The sequence below is a fragment of the Leopardus geoffroyi genome, chromosome D2 (genome assembly GCF_018350155.1).
Source record: "Leopardus geoffroyi isolate Oge1 chromosome D2, O.geoffroyi_Oge1_pat1.0, whole genome shotgun sequence".
Lineage (NCBI taxonomy): Eukaryota > Metazoa > Chordata > Mammalia > Carnivora > Felidae > Leopardus > Leopardus geoffroyi.
This window is the reverse complement of record NC_059334.1, coordinates 87,441,386-87,461,832: the sequence shown is the minus strand read 5'-3', so window position 1 is coordinate 87,461,832 and position 20,447 is coordinate 87,441,386. Positions and strand designations below refer to the sequence as shown.

The window sequence follows — 20,447 nt, the reverse complement described above, 5'->3', positions numbered from 1 at the left end:
TAGAAAACTTATTTCATTAAAATTCAAAATTTTTATTTTAGAAGCACAAAGTGCAAGACCAAGCAGCAGGTTTCCAGGGGAGCTTGGGGAGCCCGTGGGCACAGGGGGCACGGGGCCCGGAGGGGCGTGGTCGCCCGCTGGAGGGGAGCAAGGGGCACCCCTGGAGGCAGGAAATGGGGGCCAAGGATGCTATTTCTGTCTGGGGGGCGGGGTTCTCCCTCTTTGTGCTTCAGGAAAACTGTTGCCCAACACAGCGACGAGCAGCCTTGTCCCAGGGGCCTGTGGCGTCCCCAAGGTGCCATCACTTAGGCTGTATTTTAATGAGGAATCCGGACACGCAATTTGTTTCCTGCCTCTGCCAGGCGCACCATTAGCTTTCTCCCAGAGACAGGGGACAGCTCCTTGGCTCCGGCCTCCCCACGGGCCCCCAGGACCCCAGGCCTCCCCTCCCCTGCCGGCCCTGCCCTTCCTTGCTCCAGGGTCTGAGGTGTCCCTGGCAGCCCGTCCTGCCAGAAGCGTTGTGGGGCCCAGTGCTCTTGGTGCCCTGGCGTCCCCGAGGACGGTGCAAGGGTCTGGGAGGCCTCCTCTCTCTCCCTGGGGTGAGGCCGGCCTCTTCGAGGCTCGAGGCAGCCCCCGCCCAAGGCCCTAGGCCTCCCCACACAGCAGGCCGCTGGAAACTTTGCCATCCACCTGTCAGCACAGGCCAGCGAGGGGCCCCACGGAACTGGCTTCTCCAGCCACCCCGCATCACCCACCTCTCCCAGGCCCTGGGCCCCTGGGGGTGCAGGCTGGGGGTGGGGGGGGGCTGCCAGGGAGAAGAGAAGACGGCTCTCCTGGTGGCCTGGGCCTTGAAGAGAAATAAATAGGTTCTTGTGTGCCCAGTGACTCCCGTGCCCACTGGATCCCAGTGGGGAGGGGGGAAGGGGAAGGGAGGGGAGGCAGATGTGGGGGGAGGAAGGGACACCAGCGAGACCCCCACTGTGTCTCATGCTTGCACTCACTACCTGCATGCGCACGGACACACACACACACACGCCTCACACCCGTGGCCTTTCGTTGACCCCCCGCCCTGCGTGGTGCGGCCCACCCAGCCCTGCCCAAGGTGCCAGGAGCCCACGGCGGGGGGCGGGGGGGGCGGGCAGGGCTCCCTCAGCACCCCATGTTGCCTCCGCCTGCTGGTCCTGGCCCCCATGTGGGCCACCTTGGCTGCCCTGAGGGCCCCTCACCCCAGCAGGAGGAGGGAGAGGCCCGGGGCGTGTGGCCCAGCTGGCAATCTCACAGGCCCTTCAGGCCCTTCCTGAGCTGCTGATTCAAAGCCTGAGACTCGAAGGTCTCTACAGACACCACGTCCCAGCCTCAAGGGACCCCACACCCACGTCAGGCTCGGGTGGGACTCTCCCCAGCCCCCCCCCCCACCCCTCCCATGGGACCCAGCAGCTCCCCGGGCCCCTCTCTCCTGCCCAGAGGGCCTCCCGGCCAGCTGACCATGTGGCTGGAGCCCAGGGCCCTGGGGAGCCGCCAGGAAGGGCCTTGCGGGAGGCTCAGGGAGGCCCTGGCGCCCTCCCCGCCTCCCCTCCCCACCCCCAGCTCCCCTGCACTTCCTCTGCCTCTCCCAGTGAGTCAGCAGGGAGCTGAGAGGCCATCTCTGAGGTCTGCCTAGGGCCCTCCCCGGGAGTCCAAGCTTCTGGAATGCTCCACACCTGAGGCTTCCTCAGCATTTGACCAAATATGGGGCCCTGCCCATCTCACCCCACCCTACCCCACCAGCCCCACCCCACCCCCACCCCTGAGTCAGCCAGGCTCCTGCCCCGGGGGAGGCAGGACCAGAAGACAGAGAGCTGACCCTGGGGTCCCACCTCCTCCCTCCTTCTGACTAACTCCACTGCTGAGCTCGAGAGCTGACCAGGGCCTGGCCTTTCCCTCCCCCTGAAAGTGGCTTCCGGTGCCCTGGGAGAGGGGCAGGGGCCAGAGGGTGGAGTCAGGAGCAGCTGGGAGTCACTGCACACTGTGACTCTGGCTGGGGCCTCATGACTGGGGGTGCAGCCTTGGGGGTCCCAGCGCCCAGATCCTGTGGGGAGAGGGGCAGTGCAGCTGCCCAGAGGCTCCAGGAGGCGAGCAGAGCCAGGGAGCCCACCCAGGCAGAGCATGGCCTCAGGGGCAGGTGGCCTGTGACAGGGAGGCCGTCCAGGCCCTGCTGGGCACCCGCCCCCCATTCCAGCCCCAGGGACTTCAGGGAAGAAAGGGGTGAGCACAGGCCTTCTCCAAGGGGAGACCAAGCCCCCGGGCAGAATGTGGGATGGTCTGATGGCTCCCACACTCATGGGGGTGCCTCCTCATGCCCAGCTTTGGGGGCACCAAGCAGATCGAGGGGTGTCATCCTGTTGTCCTCAGCAAGCTAGCACTGCCCGTACCAGGGGCGCTGGGAGCCACAGCTGGGGCAGCTCCTCCAGAAGGGAGGCTGGCTCCACCCGTAGGCACCCTTGGCAGGACCCCAGGGTTGACAGCAGGTTGTGGCCCTGGAGTGGCACGTCCACAAGGTCCTCATGGGATCGGCAGGACATCTGTCACAAGCACCCAGACGCCGACCCGCCCCCAGGACTCTCCCATGCCCTGCCCTGCCATGGCCCACGGAAGTCAAACAGCCAAGCCCCCCGGGTGGGCACCTCGGGGCCAGGCCCTTGGACACAGCCCCCGCCTGGGGACACAGTCCCTGCCCGGGGACACAGCCCCTCCCCGGGGACACAGCCCTTGCCCAGATCTCCAGTGGGGTCTGGGTCCCCCTCCTCTCTGCCATGTGGACCCGTAGTCGGCTCTGGTGACCTCGGGGAGGAACACCTCGCCCCGTCCACGGGGCCCGCAGAGCAACCTTTGGGGTCTGGCTCTTCAGAATGTTCCCGGCCCTCCCTCTACCTGGCAACCACAGTGCACGGACGTGTCCAAGCACATGAAGTAGAGACAAGGCCTGTCGCGCCCACCCCTTCCTGTGGTGCTGGGTCATCTGGGGCGTGGATGCTTCCGGATGCTTCCACGAGATGCCCTGTTCCCTGCTGTTCCCCGTCGTTCCTCCCCCTCCTGCTCCTGCTGGTGCCGAGGGGACCTGACCCGTCAGCCTTCGGGGCTGGTGACTTCGCTGGTCACGATACGGAGGTGTGCTAAGAACTCGCTTTGGTCAACGACGCACCCCTGCCCACATGCATGGGCACCCACTTGCTCCTACGGTCAGCTGGGAGGAGACAGAGCAGGGCCAGCGGGAGCGTCAATGTTTAAATGAACATCTAAAAACAAAAAAATAAAATTGAAATCAAGATACAGATCAGGAGAATTGGGGATTTTAGCCAGCTTCATTTTTTTAAATAGATGAACATTTTTTTTTTTAGGTTTAATTATTTTGAGAGAGAGAGAGAGAGAGTGAGCACAGGTCACACTGCCAGCAGAGACCCTGACACGGGGCTCGAACTCACGAACCGTGAGATCATGACCTGAGCCGAAGTCAGGACTCAGACACTCAACCGACTGAGCCCCCAGACGCCTCCAACCAGTTGTTTTTTTTTTTTAATTTTTTTTTAACGTTTATTTATTTTTGAGACAGAGAGAGACAGAGCATGAATGGGGGAGGGTCAGAGAGAGGGAGACACAGAATCCAAAGCAGGCTCCAGGCTCTAAGCTGTCAGCACGGAGCCCGACGCGGGGCTCAAACTCATAGACCGCGAGATCAGGACCTGAGCGGAAGTCGGACGCTTAACTGACTGAGCCAGCCAGATGCCCCTCTTTATTTATTTTTGAGACAGAGAAACAGAGCGTGAGCAGGGGAGGCGCAGAGAGAGGAGGAGACACAGAATCCGAAGCAGGCTCCAGGCTCTAAGCTGTCAGAACGGAGCCCGACGCGGGGCTCGAACTCACAGACCGCGAGATCATGCCCTGAGCCGAAGTCGGCCGCTTAACCGACTGAGCCACCCAGGCGCCCCCAACCAGTTTTATTTTTAATTCTGTTTCTGCCTCAAGTCGTAGGCACGAATGTCTCCAATCACCAGCTCACGTTTTCTAGAACTCATTGCTTTGGCGGGTGCCACCTGCGGCCTGCTGTGGCTCGTCCATCTGTCCCCTCTCGCGGGACAGGTATGGCATCGGCACCACGCCCAGCTGATGGAATTAAAAGGACAGATAATAAAGAGTGCCGGGGAGGGTGCGGTGACAGCAGAGCCCTGGCTCACGGCCGGCAGGAATGCACAGTGGCGCCGCCACGGAGGACAGCCTGGCGGCTCCCCGAACGTGAGTCACCCCACGACCTGGCGGCCCACTCGTAGACATGTGCCCGAGACATGAGGACACGCGTCCGCGCGAGGCATGTGCACGCGTGTTCTCAGCGGCTGGGGCCCGGCAGGCAGAGGCTGGAAGTGCCCACGGGCGGCTGAAGTGTGGCACAGGCACGGGGACCGTTTCTCAGCCGCAGAAAGGAGGGAATCACGGACACGCGCGAGCCGCCGAGCAACATGGCGAGTGAGGCGCTCGAGGGGGCCGCGTGCAAAGTCCACGTACCGTCCGACTGCATTCACGTGAACAGTCCAGGAAAGGTAAAGGGAAGGAGCCAGAAAGCGGCTTTGTGGGGGCCAGGCGCTGGGGAAGGGGGGTTGCCCGTAACGGGCAAGGGGGAGGCACTTGGCCTGGAGGTGACGAGCTCCTCCAGAGTTGCCTGAGGTGGTGAGGTGAAGGGCACAGGCATTAGAGCTCAATAAAGCCATTTTGCAAATGGTTGAGGACAGGACCCCTCCAAGTTTCTAGAAAATGCACCAGAGTGCTTAAAGAGACAGGAGAGGTCGCCACCGTGCACTGCAGGGCGGGCGTCTGCTCCTGACCAGGGGCCTCCAGGGACCACTCACGGCGCCCACAGCGCCCACGGGTCCTGCTCCTCAGGGGCCACACGGCCGGTGCCCTGCGGGCTTGGCCCACGCGGCGGAATTCAGGGCTGCCATCCCCGAGGGGCCCGAACGCCCAGGGCCCTCCTGGTCGGATCCAGCAATCTGTCCACCAGCACACCCCTGGGGGGCACGGCCTCTCAGACCAGGACAGACACGCTCATCGAGGGCTGTTCACAAACACGGAATCTCGGCAGCAGGGAACATGTCAGGAGCAGTGGATTCCTTGGGGGACGCTGGGTGGGGGCACCAGGGGGCCATTAGGGTTCTTTTGGTTTTGAACACGTGTTAACGCATGGGAAACTGTGTGAGACGTGATGCCGATTTCCACGGCACTGTCCACGCACGCACCTGTGTCCCTGCGAGCGTGCCCGGATGTGCGTGGTCTCCAGGAGAATTTGCCGGAGGCGACCGTGAGCGCCCTGGACCGCGGGAACTCTAATTTTCTTCTTTACCTGTTCATTTCCACTTTCTTAGCGAGACACGATAAACAGCTACAGTTTTGGTAACCGGAGCAGAGCGGAACGACAGTATACACAGAAAGGCTGGCCCTGGGGGGCAGGGGGTCTGAGGGCGGAGGGGGGCTCTGAGGACATGGGGGCGGGGCGGGGGGCTCTGAGGGCGGCCTCTATTTGCAGGAGCCGAGGCCGCTTTCTTGCCCGAGTTTGTGGAGAGGCCGCTCCTGCGTCGAGGAGGAAATCCCCACATTTGCGCACAGCCAGAGCCACGGTGAGGCTGGGGTCCAGGCTGAGCCGGGCCGGACCGGAAGCCGGCAGGCCCCAGCCCCAGGGGCGAGGCCATGTCATCCAGGAGTCTGAGAGCCCTGGAGCCTGGGTGGGCTGATTTCGGGTCACATTCCTGCTGGTTTTCTCTGTCCTCTGTGGTGCTCCGGACACACGGCCTGGATTCGTGGTGCACCAGAGGTCGACAACAGCCTTTGTACTTTGCAGAGGCGTCCGGTGGGACCCAAACCCCAGAGAACCCCCTCAGAGGGGCAGGAAGGCCTCCCTGAGGCTCTGGCGTGTGGGGGAGCGGCCCCTTCCCGCATCTCGATTTCCTGGTGACTGTAGGAAGAGGGGAGACACTGGGGAGCAAGAGAGACAGAGAGAGACAAAGGGAGAGACAGGGAAGGAGGTTGGGACAGAGAGAGATTTTAAGGAGCTGGCTCACACGACTGTGGGGGACTGGAGAGCCCTAAATCTCCAGGGCAGGCCGCAGGCTGCACACCCAGGGGAGAGTTGGGCTCCAGAATTCCCCGGAGACGGAGCTCCCTCCTTCTCAGGGGACCACAGTCTTCTTCTCTTGAGGTCTTCAACTGATTGGATGAGACCCACCACATAATGAAGGGTAGAAAATGGTAGAAAAATTAAATATTGGCCTCTGTCCCCTCAGAGAGAGGTCCTAAATCCCTCAGAATTTCCCGGTGACAGGAGTGTCTCTGGGTCTAAGCGGTGACTCTGAGTGGGCTCCTGGATGGGGGCCAATCACCAGAAAGAGCAGGCTGCGGTTAGAAGCTAAGAACTTTCCTCCCCACCCCTCCCCCATCCCCCCCTTTGCTCAGGGCACCTGCGCTGAAACCCAGACCTAGCCCCAGGCTGAGCCCCGCCCCCGCCCCCCTGGGCACCAGCAGGCACCCGTGGGGGGGGGGGGGGGAGAAGCCCCTCCCCTCTCCCGGCCTCCCTGGGCCGGACGTCGAAGGCCAGCGGCCACCTGACGTTGTGGGTCTGTTCTGCCCAACCTGGTGCCCAAGGTCTCTCAGTTAGTTGGAACACAGACCAGTCCCGCCACCAAAGCCATGGTTCTGCCGTTGCTTCTGGAACTGGGAGAATCTGTGCTAAATTAGACTCAATAACAATTACATAATGAAACGCTCCTCCCTCTCTCTCTCCTCCCCCAGACGGGGCTCACGTTGAACCAAGCCTGACAGCCTCCATTACCGCAGAAAGGCTTTCAGCAGGAGCATTGATTTCCCGCCCGGGTCATTTATATCCTTGGGCGGGCCCCGCGCACGGGCACCCGCCGCCGCTCGGGCCGGCCCTGCATGGCCGGCCACGGGATGTCGGCCACGGCGGTGATTCATTCCTCAGCGTCGGGTTGACATCTCGTTTGTCTTGATCCAACGTTAGCTCAAAGGGGGAAACGTTTTTGTTTCCAGTGTGAACCGTAAACTGTGCGTGTTTTTATTCCTTCATTTGCCGCCAGCGCAGGCGCAGTCCAGTCAGCAGAGAGGAAAATCTATATATCGGCTCCAATGTGCATCCCTCCAGGGACGGGGTCCACATCCGGCCTGCGCCTGGGGGCGTGGGCGTGGGGGGTGGTCACATCTGCTGCTGAGCAAAGGGCGCCCTGGGGCCACTGACCCCCTGGAGCACACCCCACTCCTGCCCCCCCCCCCGCCCCGGGACCTGCTCCCTCTCAGCCCTTGGGCGGGTCCAGGCCCTTCGGGGGCTCTGCTGGCTGGGGCTGGGCCTGGAGAGTCCAGAGAGCCTCCCCGTGTGGCCTCCCTGCTCTGCGCCCGTCCATGTGGCTGCTTCTCCAGGGAGCGGAGGCCCCAGTCACAGAGTGGCCACGAAGCTCCCGTGTGCGAGTGACCTCAGAGCTTTCGTTTCATCTCTGGTCCACTCCTCAACACGGACTCACGCAGGCAGGCCCCAGCATGGGGCACGGACGGGGCACGTGGGCTCCAGGCACCTCCGGTCAGCCCCCGCCCCCGGCACTGCCCGGTGGCCTCCAAGCCTGTCCCCACGTTGCTCCCGAGGAGCCTCCACAGGGTCTGCCCCAGTCCACACTTCAGAGCTGCCTGGGACCTCCCCCCAGGTCCCCAGGCCCCAGGCGAGGGGCCACCAAAGCTGTTGGATCTCCTAGCCAAGGTCCACACCCCCACAGCCCACAGAACAGGCCTGTGGCCCCCGGGGGATGGTCTTCTTTCCTGATGGCCCGGACTGTTTACCTGGTGCGGCCCCATCACTGACACGCAGACCTAGGGGAGGCAGCGCCTGAAGGATGTGACGTGAGGGCACCCTGCCCTCCAGAGTGACCTGCACACCCACCCGCCCGCGGCTTAGCCCCATGACCCCCACAGCTCCAAAGCCACTCCTCAGAACCCATGGGCCAGGGGGACTCGGGGACCCCACCCATCGTCCCCGGGAGGGGACGGGAGGCCACCAGTCCCCACAGAGAGGCTGGGCAGGGAAAGGGAGGAGCCAACAGGAAGCTGGGGGTGGTAGGCTTTGAGGACCACCCCAGGAACTGGAGGAACCAACTGCTTCCTGCTGAGAGCTAGCCACGCCCCCTCCCCTCCCCATGCACCCCCCACCCTGGGTCTGCCCAGCTCCTTGGGCCAGGTCAGGCCAGCTCCTTGGGCCAGGCCAGGGCTCAGTCCCGCCAACCACACAGGCAGGCCCGCTGTTGTCTGCTGGTGCGAATTTGCCAGAAGGCCCAGGGCAGGTGGGGAGTGGCCAGAAGTCCTTACCATGGCTACCTTAGCACTTGGTTAGGCCAGGTTGCCCTCCCTGAGCCTCCAGGCACGAAGAGACACAGTCACACACGCCGGCACACAGACCTGGGACAGGCAGGCACACCCCACAAAGACCCACAACCACAGACAGTCCCTGGACAGATGCCCCCACGGACACACATGACCCTCACCCCCACTCTCACACACACGCGGGGACACACCCTCCCACCTGGCGTCCCCGGCCTGCACCCCACAACAGGTAGGCAGGCCTGGCGGCTGGCTGCAGTTACCTAGGAAACGGTGTCACCATCGTGGCATCGCAGAGTCTCATGGGCCCCCAGCAGGTGCCGGGCAAACCCCTCGGAACCCGCCTGGGACTCAGGCTGTAGGTAGGCACGGTCTGGATGTAGAGAAGATGGCCGGTGGGCAGAGCGGGCCCCACTGGGCGAGGAACAGGCCTGAGAGATGGCAGGGGCAGGCGAGAGCCCCCCCCCCCGGGGCCCCCAGGGGCCATGACTCTGACACCCCAGATCCTGAAATGGGCCCTGCCCTTGTCCAGCCATGGTGCCCACAGACCCATCGGCAGTGCCCACTAGGCGGGATCACTTCCTCAGACAAAAGCCGTCTCAGAGAGAAGGAAAGGAGCCAGGAAGAAAGCAGCCCGAGGTCCTGCCTCCCCAGGAGAAGGGGCAGGACAAGGACAGCCAGCTGGGCAGTAGGCAGTAGGGAGGGACATCTCTAAGCGGGGGGCGGGTTCAGGATAGGGGGCAGGGCTTGGTCCTGCGCCTCTGCTGAGCCAGATGAGGGACCACTGCCAAGACCCAGGCTACCTGCTCGCCGACAGGTAGGGCTGAGTGCACCAGGACCTGCCTTTTGGGCTCTTGATGGGGCATAGGGATCCGCGCAGGGACATGGGGGGCAGATGGGTGTTCAGAATGACAAGTATGCAAAGCTGGGGCAGGGGGAGCAGACGCCTGTCCTTCCTGCTGGGAGGTCTCCAGCACACCTGCCCCACTCGCTCGTTGGCTCAGAGCCAGGCCCCACATGGAGGGCGTGGCAGACACCACAGAAGGGACAGGGACAGGGACAGTCAGTGGCTGAGCCCCCCAGCTGCAGGTTGACATTCAAGTCCCTCAAGCCCTGAACAGGCTGCCCATCATTCCCACTGCCTCACCCGGTGCCCGGCTGGAGCAGTGACTTGGGAAAGACCCTACCTGAGCCAGACCCAGCAGCCAGACCTCGAGGGGAGGGGGGGAGGGGAGGGTGGACAGGCTGTCTCTGGGACCCAGGGGGTGAGAAGGGTCCCTGGTCCCGAGGAAGGAGGTCAAAACAAGTGGGGCAGAAAATGGCCTGTGTGGGCACGGGCAGGGGGACCGCAGGAGACCTGGGCGCAGCGCCTGTGGGAGACAAGCCGGAGGGCCTCGCACAGGGGCAACAGGTGGGGACCCTGAGCGGCTGCTCTGGCCCCGGGCTGGCGCCGACCATGGAGGTGCTGTGCACACAAGGCCACACTTCGAGGGTCTCTGTGCTCACGGACCCCTCCTGCAGAGGCCTTTCCCTACAGCCCCCAGGGTGATGCTCTCCCCTCTCCGCACCTGCACGGCCCTCCGCGCAGCCCCTGTGTCCCAAGGCCTGGGGCAAGCCTGCAGGGGCCAGGCCCAGGCCCGGCCACACCTGCTCTGCGGGGCTCGTCCTGGACACAGCACTGGAGAGTTTGCACTGCGCCGTCCTTTCCAGGGCACTTACCACCGGGCGCGTGAGGAATCGCGTGGAGACGATGGCGGTGCGGGGGCTGGGCGTCCAGCCTGCCGTGGGCCCTCGGGAGCCAGACGCCCGGCTTCCCCCGGCGCTGGGGCGAGGCTCCCGCCGCCACGGGGAGACACGGAGACGCAGACCTCACGCCTGCTCCGCGGTGAACGATAACTACCCTCCCTCTTGCAGCTTCTCCCAGCTTCTCCCAATGGACCCGTTTTCTGTCCGTGTGAGATCCCGGGGCCCAGCCCACTTGGCTGCTTGCGATGGTGTGGATTTCAAAGCCACATACTGGGCTTTGTATTCCCACTGGCGTGTGTTCTGACTCCACAAGCGTTTGGCGTTTCCCCCAGATCAGGGATCCTTAATTCAGGGGATCTGTGAACTCGGGCAGGAGAAAATGACCCCTGTCTTTGCACAAACCTCCACCTGGAAGTTAGCACTGCCCTCCACTGGGAATGTCCCCGGTGCCGGGAATTTTCTCCGTAACCCACAGATACGCCTGTGTCCCCGTCCTCTCGCGGCAGACGCTTCAAACGTCCACGCTTCCCACAACCGCCAAACCACGGGGCCTCTGCCATGCGGGGGACACACGCACCACCGCTTTGCACGCCTGCGTCTAGCCTTTTGATAATTATCTCAAAATAACTGCCTTCGTGTGTGAGCCTATGTGTCTTTATTCATTGAAAACCTAAATGAAAAGGTGGAGTGCAGGGGATTTTCAGGGCAGTGGCACTATTTCGTGTGACATTGTCACCGCGCGTTTGTCAGAACCCACGGAAGGTATGGGTGTGCACAGAGAGAGACCCTAGTGCAAACTATGGACATTAATTCATAATAATGTACCGGGACTCGCTGGGTGACTGCAACAAAGGCACTCACTACAGCAGCTGTGAACAGCAGGGGTGGGGCGTGGGGAGGGGAAACGGGAACTCTGAACTGTCTGCCCCATGTTTCCGTAACCCCAAAACTGCTCTAAAGTATAAGGCTCATTAATTTTTTGCCGTCCATGAATTATGGGAAAAAATTGTCATCAGGCCTTCCTCCCACACCCCCACCGGAGCATGGCGGGACTTAGGACAGCCCAGCCCCTCACCAGCCGCGAGTGGGGCGGCCGGTCCCAGGGCCACGCAGCCCTGGGTTCCACGGCCCGTGAGCCACAGGACAGTGGGCATCTCCAGGGCGGCCTGTAGGAAGCGACGGTGATGAAAGGACAATCCGTGTTGACGCGTCCCACACACGCGCACGCACACGCACACGCGCACATGTGCACGGCATCAGCAAATGGCCCCGCTCCAGGACATGCCAGAACATTCCATTCCCAGCTGTGCAGATCTGAAATTCTTCTCTGACGTTTTCCATTCTGACTGCACGTGTGATTTAATCTCGGCATTACATTCAGAGTAATTAAACCCAAAACCTCATTTCGGAGGTTTTCCTGAGCTTCTGCATCGATGTTGGACACCCGACTCCAACCGTGGATACCGTGCCAGCGGGTAAAACCACCTCGGTCCCAGTAAACACAAGCCCGACCCCAGATCCCGCAGAAAGAGGTGCCTTTTCCGGCGAACCGACCCACCAAACTGTCTGTTTAGGTGCCCAGATCTGGCAGGATCTCGTTTCCGTTTTAAGATCTCAGAGCCAAATTCAGTTTAACAACCTAAACAATTAGCCTACTTCAGAGCGAATGTGTTTAAAGTTGGAATGTAACACATTAAATATTTCAAGGAAAAAAGGCTCACTGTGTGAATCAGAAAGTCAGGATTCCTGTAGAGCTAAGCCCAGAAGTGATGCTTGTTTGGAGGGAGCGCGGTCAGCCGGCGGGAGGCTCGCCTGCGTGCGGCATCCGCCGGATGGAGCACGGACGCTCCATTTCGCTGCCAGGAGAACGCGGCCCTGTGCCACAGGCCAGGGAGCACACGGCCGGCTGGGTGTGCACTCCACGCCTCACCAGCACCACACGCTAGGTCCCTGAGTGTTTGATGCCCACCGCGAGACCGCTCTGGGGACACGGACGGGCTCCGAAACGCTGGGGGCTCGACCAGAGAGGCTGGTGACACGAGTGTCCCATCCAGGGAAGAGGCGCCTGTGGGGTGGACACAGCTCTTGCCCGAAGGAGCATCCCGCGGGGGCTTGGGGCTTCTGGGGCCAGACGCTGAATGACCAGGCTGGTGGGGCTGGGGACAGGCCGCAGGTGGTGACCTCACCACCTTGTCACTATCCTCTCCAGCCTCCGTGGGCCAGCGCGATGGGCCAGCAGATCTTAACGCATCGTGTGGGCAGCCGCTGGTTAGGGACCGTCCCAAAGGGCTGACGTGTCGCAGCCAGACGTGTGTGAGAAAGGCAGCTTGAACAGTGGGCACCGGCAGGCTTGCGTGTGTCTGTGCACCCGTGTCTGGAGTCCCAGCCCCACCACTCCCCTCAGTAGCTGCTGCCGTGGGTCGCGTGGGAAGTCCACACCCATGGGGTAGGGGAGGGCCAGCTCAGCCAGAGGGTCTCAGTGCCTGCTCCTCGGACTACAGCTGGGAGCTGGGGTCACATCAGAGCACCTGAGACTGCAAATCCCCATCACGACACCTTCACAAAAAGGACGTAAGTGTCCATGACCCACGGGACCCCGACGTACACCGACACAGGACCCGTGCGTGAGCGTCCTTGGCAGCGCTATTTATGATGGCCAAGAGATAGACGCCACCCAAGGTCCATCAAGAAGAAAGCGCATGAAGGACACGTGGCCCACGCGCGGATGGAGTGTGATCCTCGGAGGAGGGGGAGAAGCGCGAGGACGCGGAAGGGTGCTGGGGAGACCACGCTCGGCCGGCGAGAGAAGCCAGGGCAAAGTCCACGTACTGTAGGATTCCATTGGCACCAAAAGTCCAGAACAGGCCACGCCTAGAGACAGGGCGCCAGGGGCTGGGGACCGCGTCAGGGGGCGGCCGCTGTGCTCTGCAACCCCCTGACTCTGAATGTTCTCAACACCGCTGAGTCGTACGCTGTGCGGGGGTGGGTGGCCGATGCAGCGTGTGCTGGTTTCCCGTCTCCCCAGAGGGCGGGGGCAGGTGGTCTGAGGCGCTTCCAGGACCCACGTGCTTGTCTCTGTCGCAAACCCTACCTACGCTGATAATACACAGCCAATTGCTCAAACGAATCATCGAGACCGTCGTCTCTGCGACAAATAGCCATTAGGAGCTCCATGCTTCAAACTGCATCCAGATTAGGGACCTGAGGGCTGGGACAGCATCACAGCAGCTGGCCCTAACATCTTCCCTTCCGGCTGCCCGGTGGGTGCCGATCCTGGGCACTGTCCCCAGCGGGACCCACGGGTGGTGGGAGGGAGCAGGTGGGAGCCGGTGGTTGGGCAGGGCCTCAGCGACCATGCCGAAGCAGGCCTCAGCTGTGTGCCCCCAGCCCTCCTCTTTGTGGGGGAAGGACAGTCCCCTCCTACACAGACCCGGTACGGGACCAGGCAGCCCAGCCGTGGGCCTCCTCCCCGTGGGATCTGCAGCCCATGGAGTGCCACTCCCACCGTGAGGGGCTCGGGCTCTCCCCACATGTTCCCCGAAACCCCTGTGCTGCCCACACCTATCTATGGCCCCTTCCCCTTTCTGCAGGCCTCCCTCCTGGCCCCACCTTCGCCCCGCCCAGTGCCCCTTGGGTGGGCCCGTGTCTGCCTCCCCACCTCTGCTCCTGCCAGCTTTCCTAGCTGTCCCGAGGCCCAACTCACACCCACTGGTCCAGGATGCACTCTGCATGTAAGGACTGCCCTGATAAGGACTGGATGTTTGGGCCCCCAAAATCCCTATGTTGAAGCTTAACCCCCAGCGGGCTGGCTTTTTTTGTTTTTTTTTGGAGAGGAGCCTGGGAGGCGGTTACATTTAGATGAGTCTGTGAGGGTGGCCCCCGGGTAGGGTCAGCGTAAGAAGAGTGTAAGAAAAGACACCAGGCTCATTCTCTCCTCTCTCTCAACCACACAGAAGAAGGTGGCCGTCTGTGAACCAACAGGGGACCCTTACCAAACACCGTGGGGCACCTTGACCTTGGACTGCCAGCCTCCAGTCCGTGAGAAACACAGGTCCATGGTACGTTGTCATAACAGCCCAAGCCGACTGACGGCCGCCTCCCCCCGGGAGGCCTCAGCCTCCGAATCCTTGTCTTCAAATGGGGACACTGATCCCAGACCCTTCTTCAGGTTCCTTAAGCTGTGCTCCCAGATTTGGGGCCCTGGGCCTCTGCCCTCAGCCACACTGGGGATGGAGGGGAGCCCCACAGCCCCGCCTCCCTCATGTGGTCAGTGATGTCCAGCCAGTCTGTAAAAACACAGGGTCAAGGGTGCTGGCTGCCCTGCCAGAGGCCCCAGGGCCTTACGAACTGATCTCTGATCTCTAAGGTAAGGAAGCCAACTCTGGCATCAGGAAGGACTGCTGCCCTTACAGGTGGGGCAGGAAGGGAGGCAGGCCCCGGGACTGTGTTCCTGAGCGGACCCAGGGCCCAGAAAGACCACCTGGGGACAAATGTGCAGAAGGCCCACCGGGCAGGGAAGGTGGGGGAGACTGCAGGTTCTTATTTTCTGCTTTAATTTTACTGATTTTCTACCACCAACAGTGGTTATTTCATAATTAGAGAAAAAACTCTTGCAGCAAAGGGAAGGCATGGTGGGGTGGGGGGTGGGGGAGCCACCTCCGCCGGACCCCGAGTGTCCAGGGCTTTGGGGCCCTTAAATCCGGCTGACGGGATCGGAAACCAGCTGGAAGATGTGGGCGCCTGCGGTGACCCGCCCCGCGTGGCAAAGCCCCTCAGCGCCAGTGAGGACCCTGTGTTTGCTCTGCCCCCGCCCCCACTGCCCCCAAGAGCAGGAGGCATGTGGTGGGTTCCTGTGCTTTCCTGGGGAGCAGAAGCGCAGTTGTGGGGCCTAGGGCCCCAGCCCCACACCCGCCACCTGTGTGGCACAGCGCCCTGTCCCCATCGTGAAGCCCAGGCCTCTCCAGGCCCAGGCCCCGGTGCGCCCCCAACGGCCAGTTCACAGAACCCGTGGGGTCTGAGGGCCCGAGAGGGGTCGGCCCCCCTGGCAGGCGGCAGGATGGGCATAAACCTCGGGTTCCAAGCGCCTTCGGTAACACCCTGGCCAAGCCGCGCCCTCTCCAGGCCTGGGTCCCCCAACTGATTAATGGGGTGGCACCCCAGGTTGCTATGGGAATGCAGAGGGGGTTCTGTTGCAGGGGACCCGAATAAGAGGCCAAGTGGAAGCGGGTCAGAAACTCTCACTCCCTCCTCCATCCGGGGGACCCTTCCATCCCCGAGGACGCCCCTCCAGCCCCTAGGCCCACCTCCACCGCGTCCTCGGACCCCCCGCCCCCGTCCCCGCCCCGTCCATCCCCGCCCCCCCCGCCCGCCTCCCTGCCCCGTCCCCATCCCTGTCAGCCCCGCCCCCTGTCAATCCCCCGCCCCCTGTCAATCCCCCGCCCGCCCCCCTCCCACCCCCTCACCCTCCCTTCTCCCGTCCCTGCCCCCTGCCCGGGCTTCATCCCCGTCAGCCCGCCCTCTCCCCGCCCTGTCTCCGCCCCATCCCTGTAAGCCCCGGCCCCTGCCAGCCTCCCCCGCCCCCGCCCGTCCCCACCTCTGTCAGCCCCTGCCCTCATGCTGCAGCCTGGTGGGGGACACTGAGACCCCATCCCTTGGAGGAGCAGGGCATAGGCTGGGATGGGGCACCTGTCACCCTCCTGTCCTCCCCAGGCCTCGGACATCAAAAGCAATGCCAGCTGGCCAGGGGTCAATGACCATGGACCAGCCCTGGGGGAAGCAAGGACCCTGGGCACTGGGGTGGGGTGGGGTGGGGTGGGGGGTGGGCTGGCTCCTTCTCCCGAGTCCAGGCTGGGTGCGGGAAGGGGCCTGTGGGGCTGGAGGCTGAATGAGCCTCCCCCGGGGGGCATCCAGGCCCAGGACGCACCAGGCTGGGCCTGGCTGGCTCCTGGGGCCACATTCCCCCTGTACCCTGCCCCCAGTCTCCTTGAAAGCAAGAGGGACAGGCTCTGTCCATGGGAGGCAGGGCCCAGAGCTGGAAGGGCCCAGGACTGCTCCCTCTGGGCTCCCGGATGTCCCTCCAGCCCGGCCTCACATAACTCCACACCCCATTTACACCCAGGACCTCATCACACTGAGCGAGCTGGCCCCTCCTGCCAGGGCCATGCTCGAGGGGGGGGGGGTCCCTCTGTCGAGAGGACCTCCTCCCCAGCCCCTTCCAAGCTGGCATGAGCCTTCCTCCTCTATTCTCCCAATCAGCACCCAGCACCTCTCCCCACCCCCACCCCCCACCCCAAGCCCACTACTTCCTGCTGCCCTTGTGCTGGCCCCATCCATCCGGGTCACGGTGGGGGCGGGTGGAGGGAAGGAGCAGAGCACCTGACTCACCAGGGCACCCAGATGTCGCCAGGGACCAGCCACCTACCCAGGTTCAGGGCCAGCGCTGGGTGTGGGCCCTGCCTCCCAGTTCTTGGGAAGAATGACGGACTATCATGGACAGGCTTGCCGTGGGTACCATGAAATCAAACTGACAAGAAAACAGGATTAATTTGCTGCTCAAAGAAACAGTCACAAAGACTTAAGAAAAAAAAAAAGCTACCTTCCCTTTTAATTAGATGCGCTGTCTGTCCCTGCATGCCCAGGGGCCGGTGCACCCCAGCTGGGTGGGGGTGCGGAGGGGGAGCTGAGGCTGGCGCTCATCCAGACCCTCCTGCCGGACGGGCCTGGGGGCTTCAGCAAGGGCTGCCTGAGGGGCGCTGAGCCAGCGGGCTGCTGGTCACGTGAGGGGACCCCAAGCCAACGGCAGGAGAGGGCCCTGAGCAGGACTAGGTGGCATCCACCCGGAGACAGGGCTGCTAAGGGACCGGGGAGCCACAGTCTGAGAGCTCTCTTGGGGCCAGGCGTCCCAGCTGGGAGGAGGGCACTCACCCAGGACAGCCCAGGGACAGCTCTGGGGCAGGGCCGGTCTCTGTCTCCTGCGATGGTGGTCGGGATGGGACGCCTGGACGCAAACCCCCACACCCTGGTGGCCATCCTCATGCCTGGGCCTGGGGGCTGCTCCTGCTGCTGTGACCTGGGAGCATGGGGCTGGGAGCCCTGGCCGGGCGCTGAGTGGTCTGCCTGTGGCTGTCCGGCTCCGGGGCCCTGAGTCCTCGTCTCCGTTTGTGATGTGCTTCTCCAAGGAGCCATGCCTAGCTTTCCAAGAACGACCTCTCTCTGCCTTGGTGCTGTCCCCAAATCCAGGCGGCACCGTACAGAAGCCGCTTCTCCCCTCAGAGTGGGCATGGCAGCCCCTGGCACCAGACCGGGGGGATGGCCTCAGGGCAGCTGTGAGCGCAGGGCCCGCGGAGCGGGACGGGAGGGGAGGGGAAGAGAGCACGGCCCCTCCTTCCTCCAAAGCTCGCCCTGGCCTGGCGGACTGGCAAGCCTTCCAGCTGTGGACCCTGGGGGCCAGCACAGCTCCTCCTGAGGGTCTATTCTGGTGAGGTTCTGGCTCTGCTGTGTCCTGCACCCTCTGCCCCCCAGAGTCAAGCCCAGAACCACAGGAACCAGGGGGGAGGGGAGTCTCACGCTCTTCTGTCCTGGGGGGCTCTTGAAGTGCCCCCCCCCACACACACACGCCCCAGCCTGGCCCCGACAGTCCTGGTGGGGCCCTCAAAATGTTCCAGTAAAACCAGGACCAGGCAGAGCCGTCACCGTCCCTTCTGGGATGTCCCTTGGCTCCGGAGAGCCAGCCGGGAAACCAGGAGGCAGCAGGGGGTGAGAACAAAACCATCCTGTCTGCCCCACCTGGGGGAGCCGCAGGGAGGCCCAGACGAGCCACGCGCCCAGGGCAGGCGGGGAGGGAATGTGGCATGGGCGACCTGCTTCTCAAAGCTGCCGCCTTCACACACGGTGGGCGTCCCTCCAGGGGCCACCCGCACGCGACACACAGGACCACGCGGAAATGCTGCGCCCGGCGCGGCTTCGACACAGACCTCCCTTCATTCTCTTTCGTGCTTAAATAAAGAAAGAGCAGAACTCGTTTTGTTTCTTTCTTTTTCTTTTTGGTCTTTAAAGTGACAGAAAGGAGACAGGAGCAGCTCCTACAAACAACAGGCCAAGCTGTTTTCCTTTGGAAGTCTTCCGCATTCCCAGAGTGGCTCCCCTCCCCAGGCCCTCACCGCCAGGGCGCCCGCGGGCCCCCAGCTTTGGGAGGATCATGGGGGAGGCCGGGCAGGTTCCGGGTTCTCAAGCGCACAGAGACCCCGCGCAGAGGGCTTGGGGAGGAAGCGCCCCACACGTGCAAGCTGGTTTCTGGAAGCCTGCGGGCCTGAGGGGGCCTGGCCCAGGACCTGGACGCGGGGTGGCAGGCCTCGCCCCTGCTAGGTGCCCCAGTGGGCGAGGCAGCAGCAGGAAGGGCGTCGTGGGCTCCTGGAACTTCACAAACCACAGGAGCTAAAGCCTGAGTCGGGGGCATAAAGACGTTCAGCGGGGAGGAGCCGCGGTGCTCCTGGGGGCTGTCCTCCTCCCCACACACACCTGCTCCCCTCTGGGGACCCCCCCAGCAGGCTGGCCGCCGTGGGCCTGGCACATTTCTGCAGGCAGCTGGCCAGAAGGCACACGGGGCCCCTCAGACGGAACAGGTGATGCGGAGGGCACCCCCAAAGTCAGAAGCTCCAGGAGAACAGCCGCGCCCTCACCGTCGGTGACCTTGAGGGAAGCAGAGAGGGAAAGAGGTTACCTCGGGGTCAAGTGCTGGGGCACAGGCCCCTTGGGGGTCCAACCACCAGTCCAGAGCACCCGCTCAGGCTCTGTTTCACCAGGGACCCGCAAGGACCCCCCAGCTCCCACTGGCCCTCACCACCCCAGGAATCTCGCCTCCCTGGTGCCATATTGTGCCCGCTGAACCTCCTGGGTGGTCCCCGTCCCACTCGTGTCCATCCCACCTCCCAGGGTCCCGGGATTTCCCAGAAAAAGGTGCAGGACACTTGACGGCTCAAGAGCCCAGACCACGGGGCTCCCCATGAGACACTAGATCCTTCTGGCCCCTCGTGGCCAGGGGGACTGGGGAGCTAAAATGGTTGTGCACATGGCTTGGGGCTCACAGCTCAGAGGGACCCCAGTGTGTCACCGTCAGAATGTGTGACCTACACCCTCTGGAGGGACACGCCCTCTTGGTGTGGGGGAGCCCCCTGGGGCTGAGGGGACAGACCCTTGAATAAGAAAACATTTCCCAGGTCTCCCTGAGCAGGCCCGGCTGCAGGGATGGACGGGCACGTCAGCCCCGGCTCCCGGCCCCGCACGGGGACAGCAGTCACGGCTGCCAGACGGGAGCTGGCCCGAGTCTGGTGACCGGGGGCAACGTGTTCTCTGCACTTTAGTCGGGGGGTGGAGGGACACGTGGCAGGTCACAGGAGGTCCTGGAGGGTGAGGGGAGCTGGCGTCCAGCACACAGGAGACAGTCCGGCCGGGCCAGGAGAGCCCACAGGGCGCAGACGGCTGCTCTCCCACCAGGAGGGGCCGGGCTCCCCCACCCGCCCCCTCTCGATGCGCTCGGACCAAACAAGCAGAAGTGATGCTGCCCCGGTCCTGCCTCAGGCCCCCAGATGGAGATGCCGCGACAAGGCCCAGATTGCCCTGAGACCTCCACGCTGGGAGAAGGCTCGGCCGCCTCGCGGAGAGGCCCTGTGTGTGTGTGAGAGAGATGGGGGGGGAGGGGGAGAGAGAGAGAGACAGAGACAGAGAAAGAAAGGGGGGTGGAGAAAGAGAGACAGAGAAACAGAGACAGACACACAGCTCAGGGCACCCGACGTATCGTGGCAGGGGAGGGGCCGCACGGACACCCCAGCCCCGGCCGGCGCCACGGCCCAGGAGCACACACAATCATAAGGAACACCAAAGCCGCGACACGTTAGGCCCGTGTGTGGTGGCAAAGCCTGTTCACACATCACACAGTGATCGTTGCCGTCTGAAGGCCCTGACGGGTTTGATCTCTCTTAGCTGGGGACAAATAAGTGAGAAGAACATAAAAACTAAGCAGCCAAAGAATGAGGCAAATTCAACTCTGCAGAGAATAGAGCTGAACAAAAATGAAATTTACTCACGGGTATCTGCACGGATGGGCTGCGACGTCCAACACCAGCACTGAATCTGGACTCAGCCAAATAACTGTGTGTGTGTGTGCGTGCGCACGCGCGTGTGGACATCCAGGTCAGCCCCGTCCACACCACACCGGCCCTGAGGGGCTGCCCTGGAGGCCCCAGGACCCACCCGTGCCCTCAAGGGGCACAGAGGTGGTGCAAGCAGGCGGCTGGGAGGAGCTTAAG

The 20,447-nt window shown here is 63.2% G+C and overlaps 1 protein-coding gene across 5 annotated transcripts in view; it reads right to left on the bottom strand.

Annotated features, from left to right (window-relative positions):
* Positions 1-2,770: 2,770 nt before the first annotated feature.
* The window catches only part of PWWP2B (PWWP domain containing 2B), a 40,186-nt gene continuing 22,509 nt past the window's right edge, over positions 2,771-20,447 (bottom strand). For 3 of the 5 annotated variants that reach the window (XM_045439319.1, XM_045439316.1, XM_045439317.1), the window contains exon 3: positions 18,161-18,831. In XM_045439319.1, coding sequence (XP_045295275.1) covers positions 18,818-18,831 — 14 coding nt within the window. In that variant the 3' untranslated portion in view covers positions 18,161-18,817. Of the gene's footprint in view, positions 3,276-18,160; positions 18,832-20,447 lie in introns of those variants that run through there. The other 2 variants (XR_006701789.1, XM_045439318.1) reach the window with 2 other exon arrangements.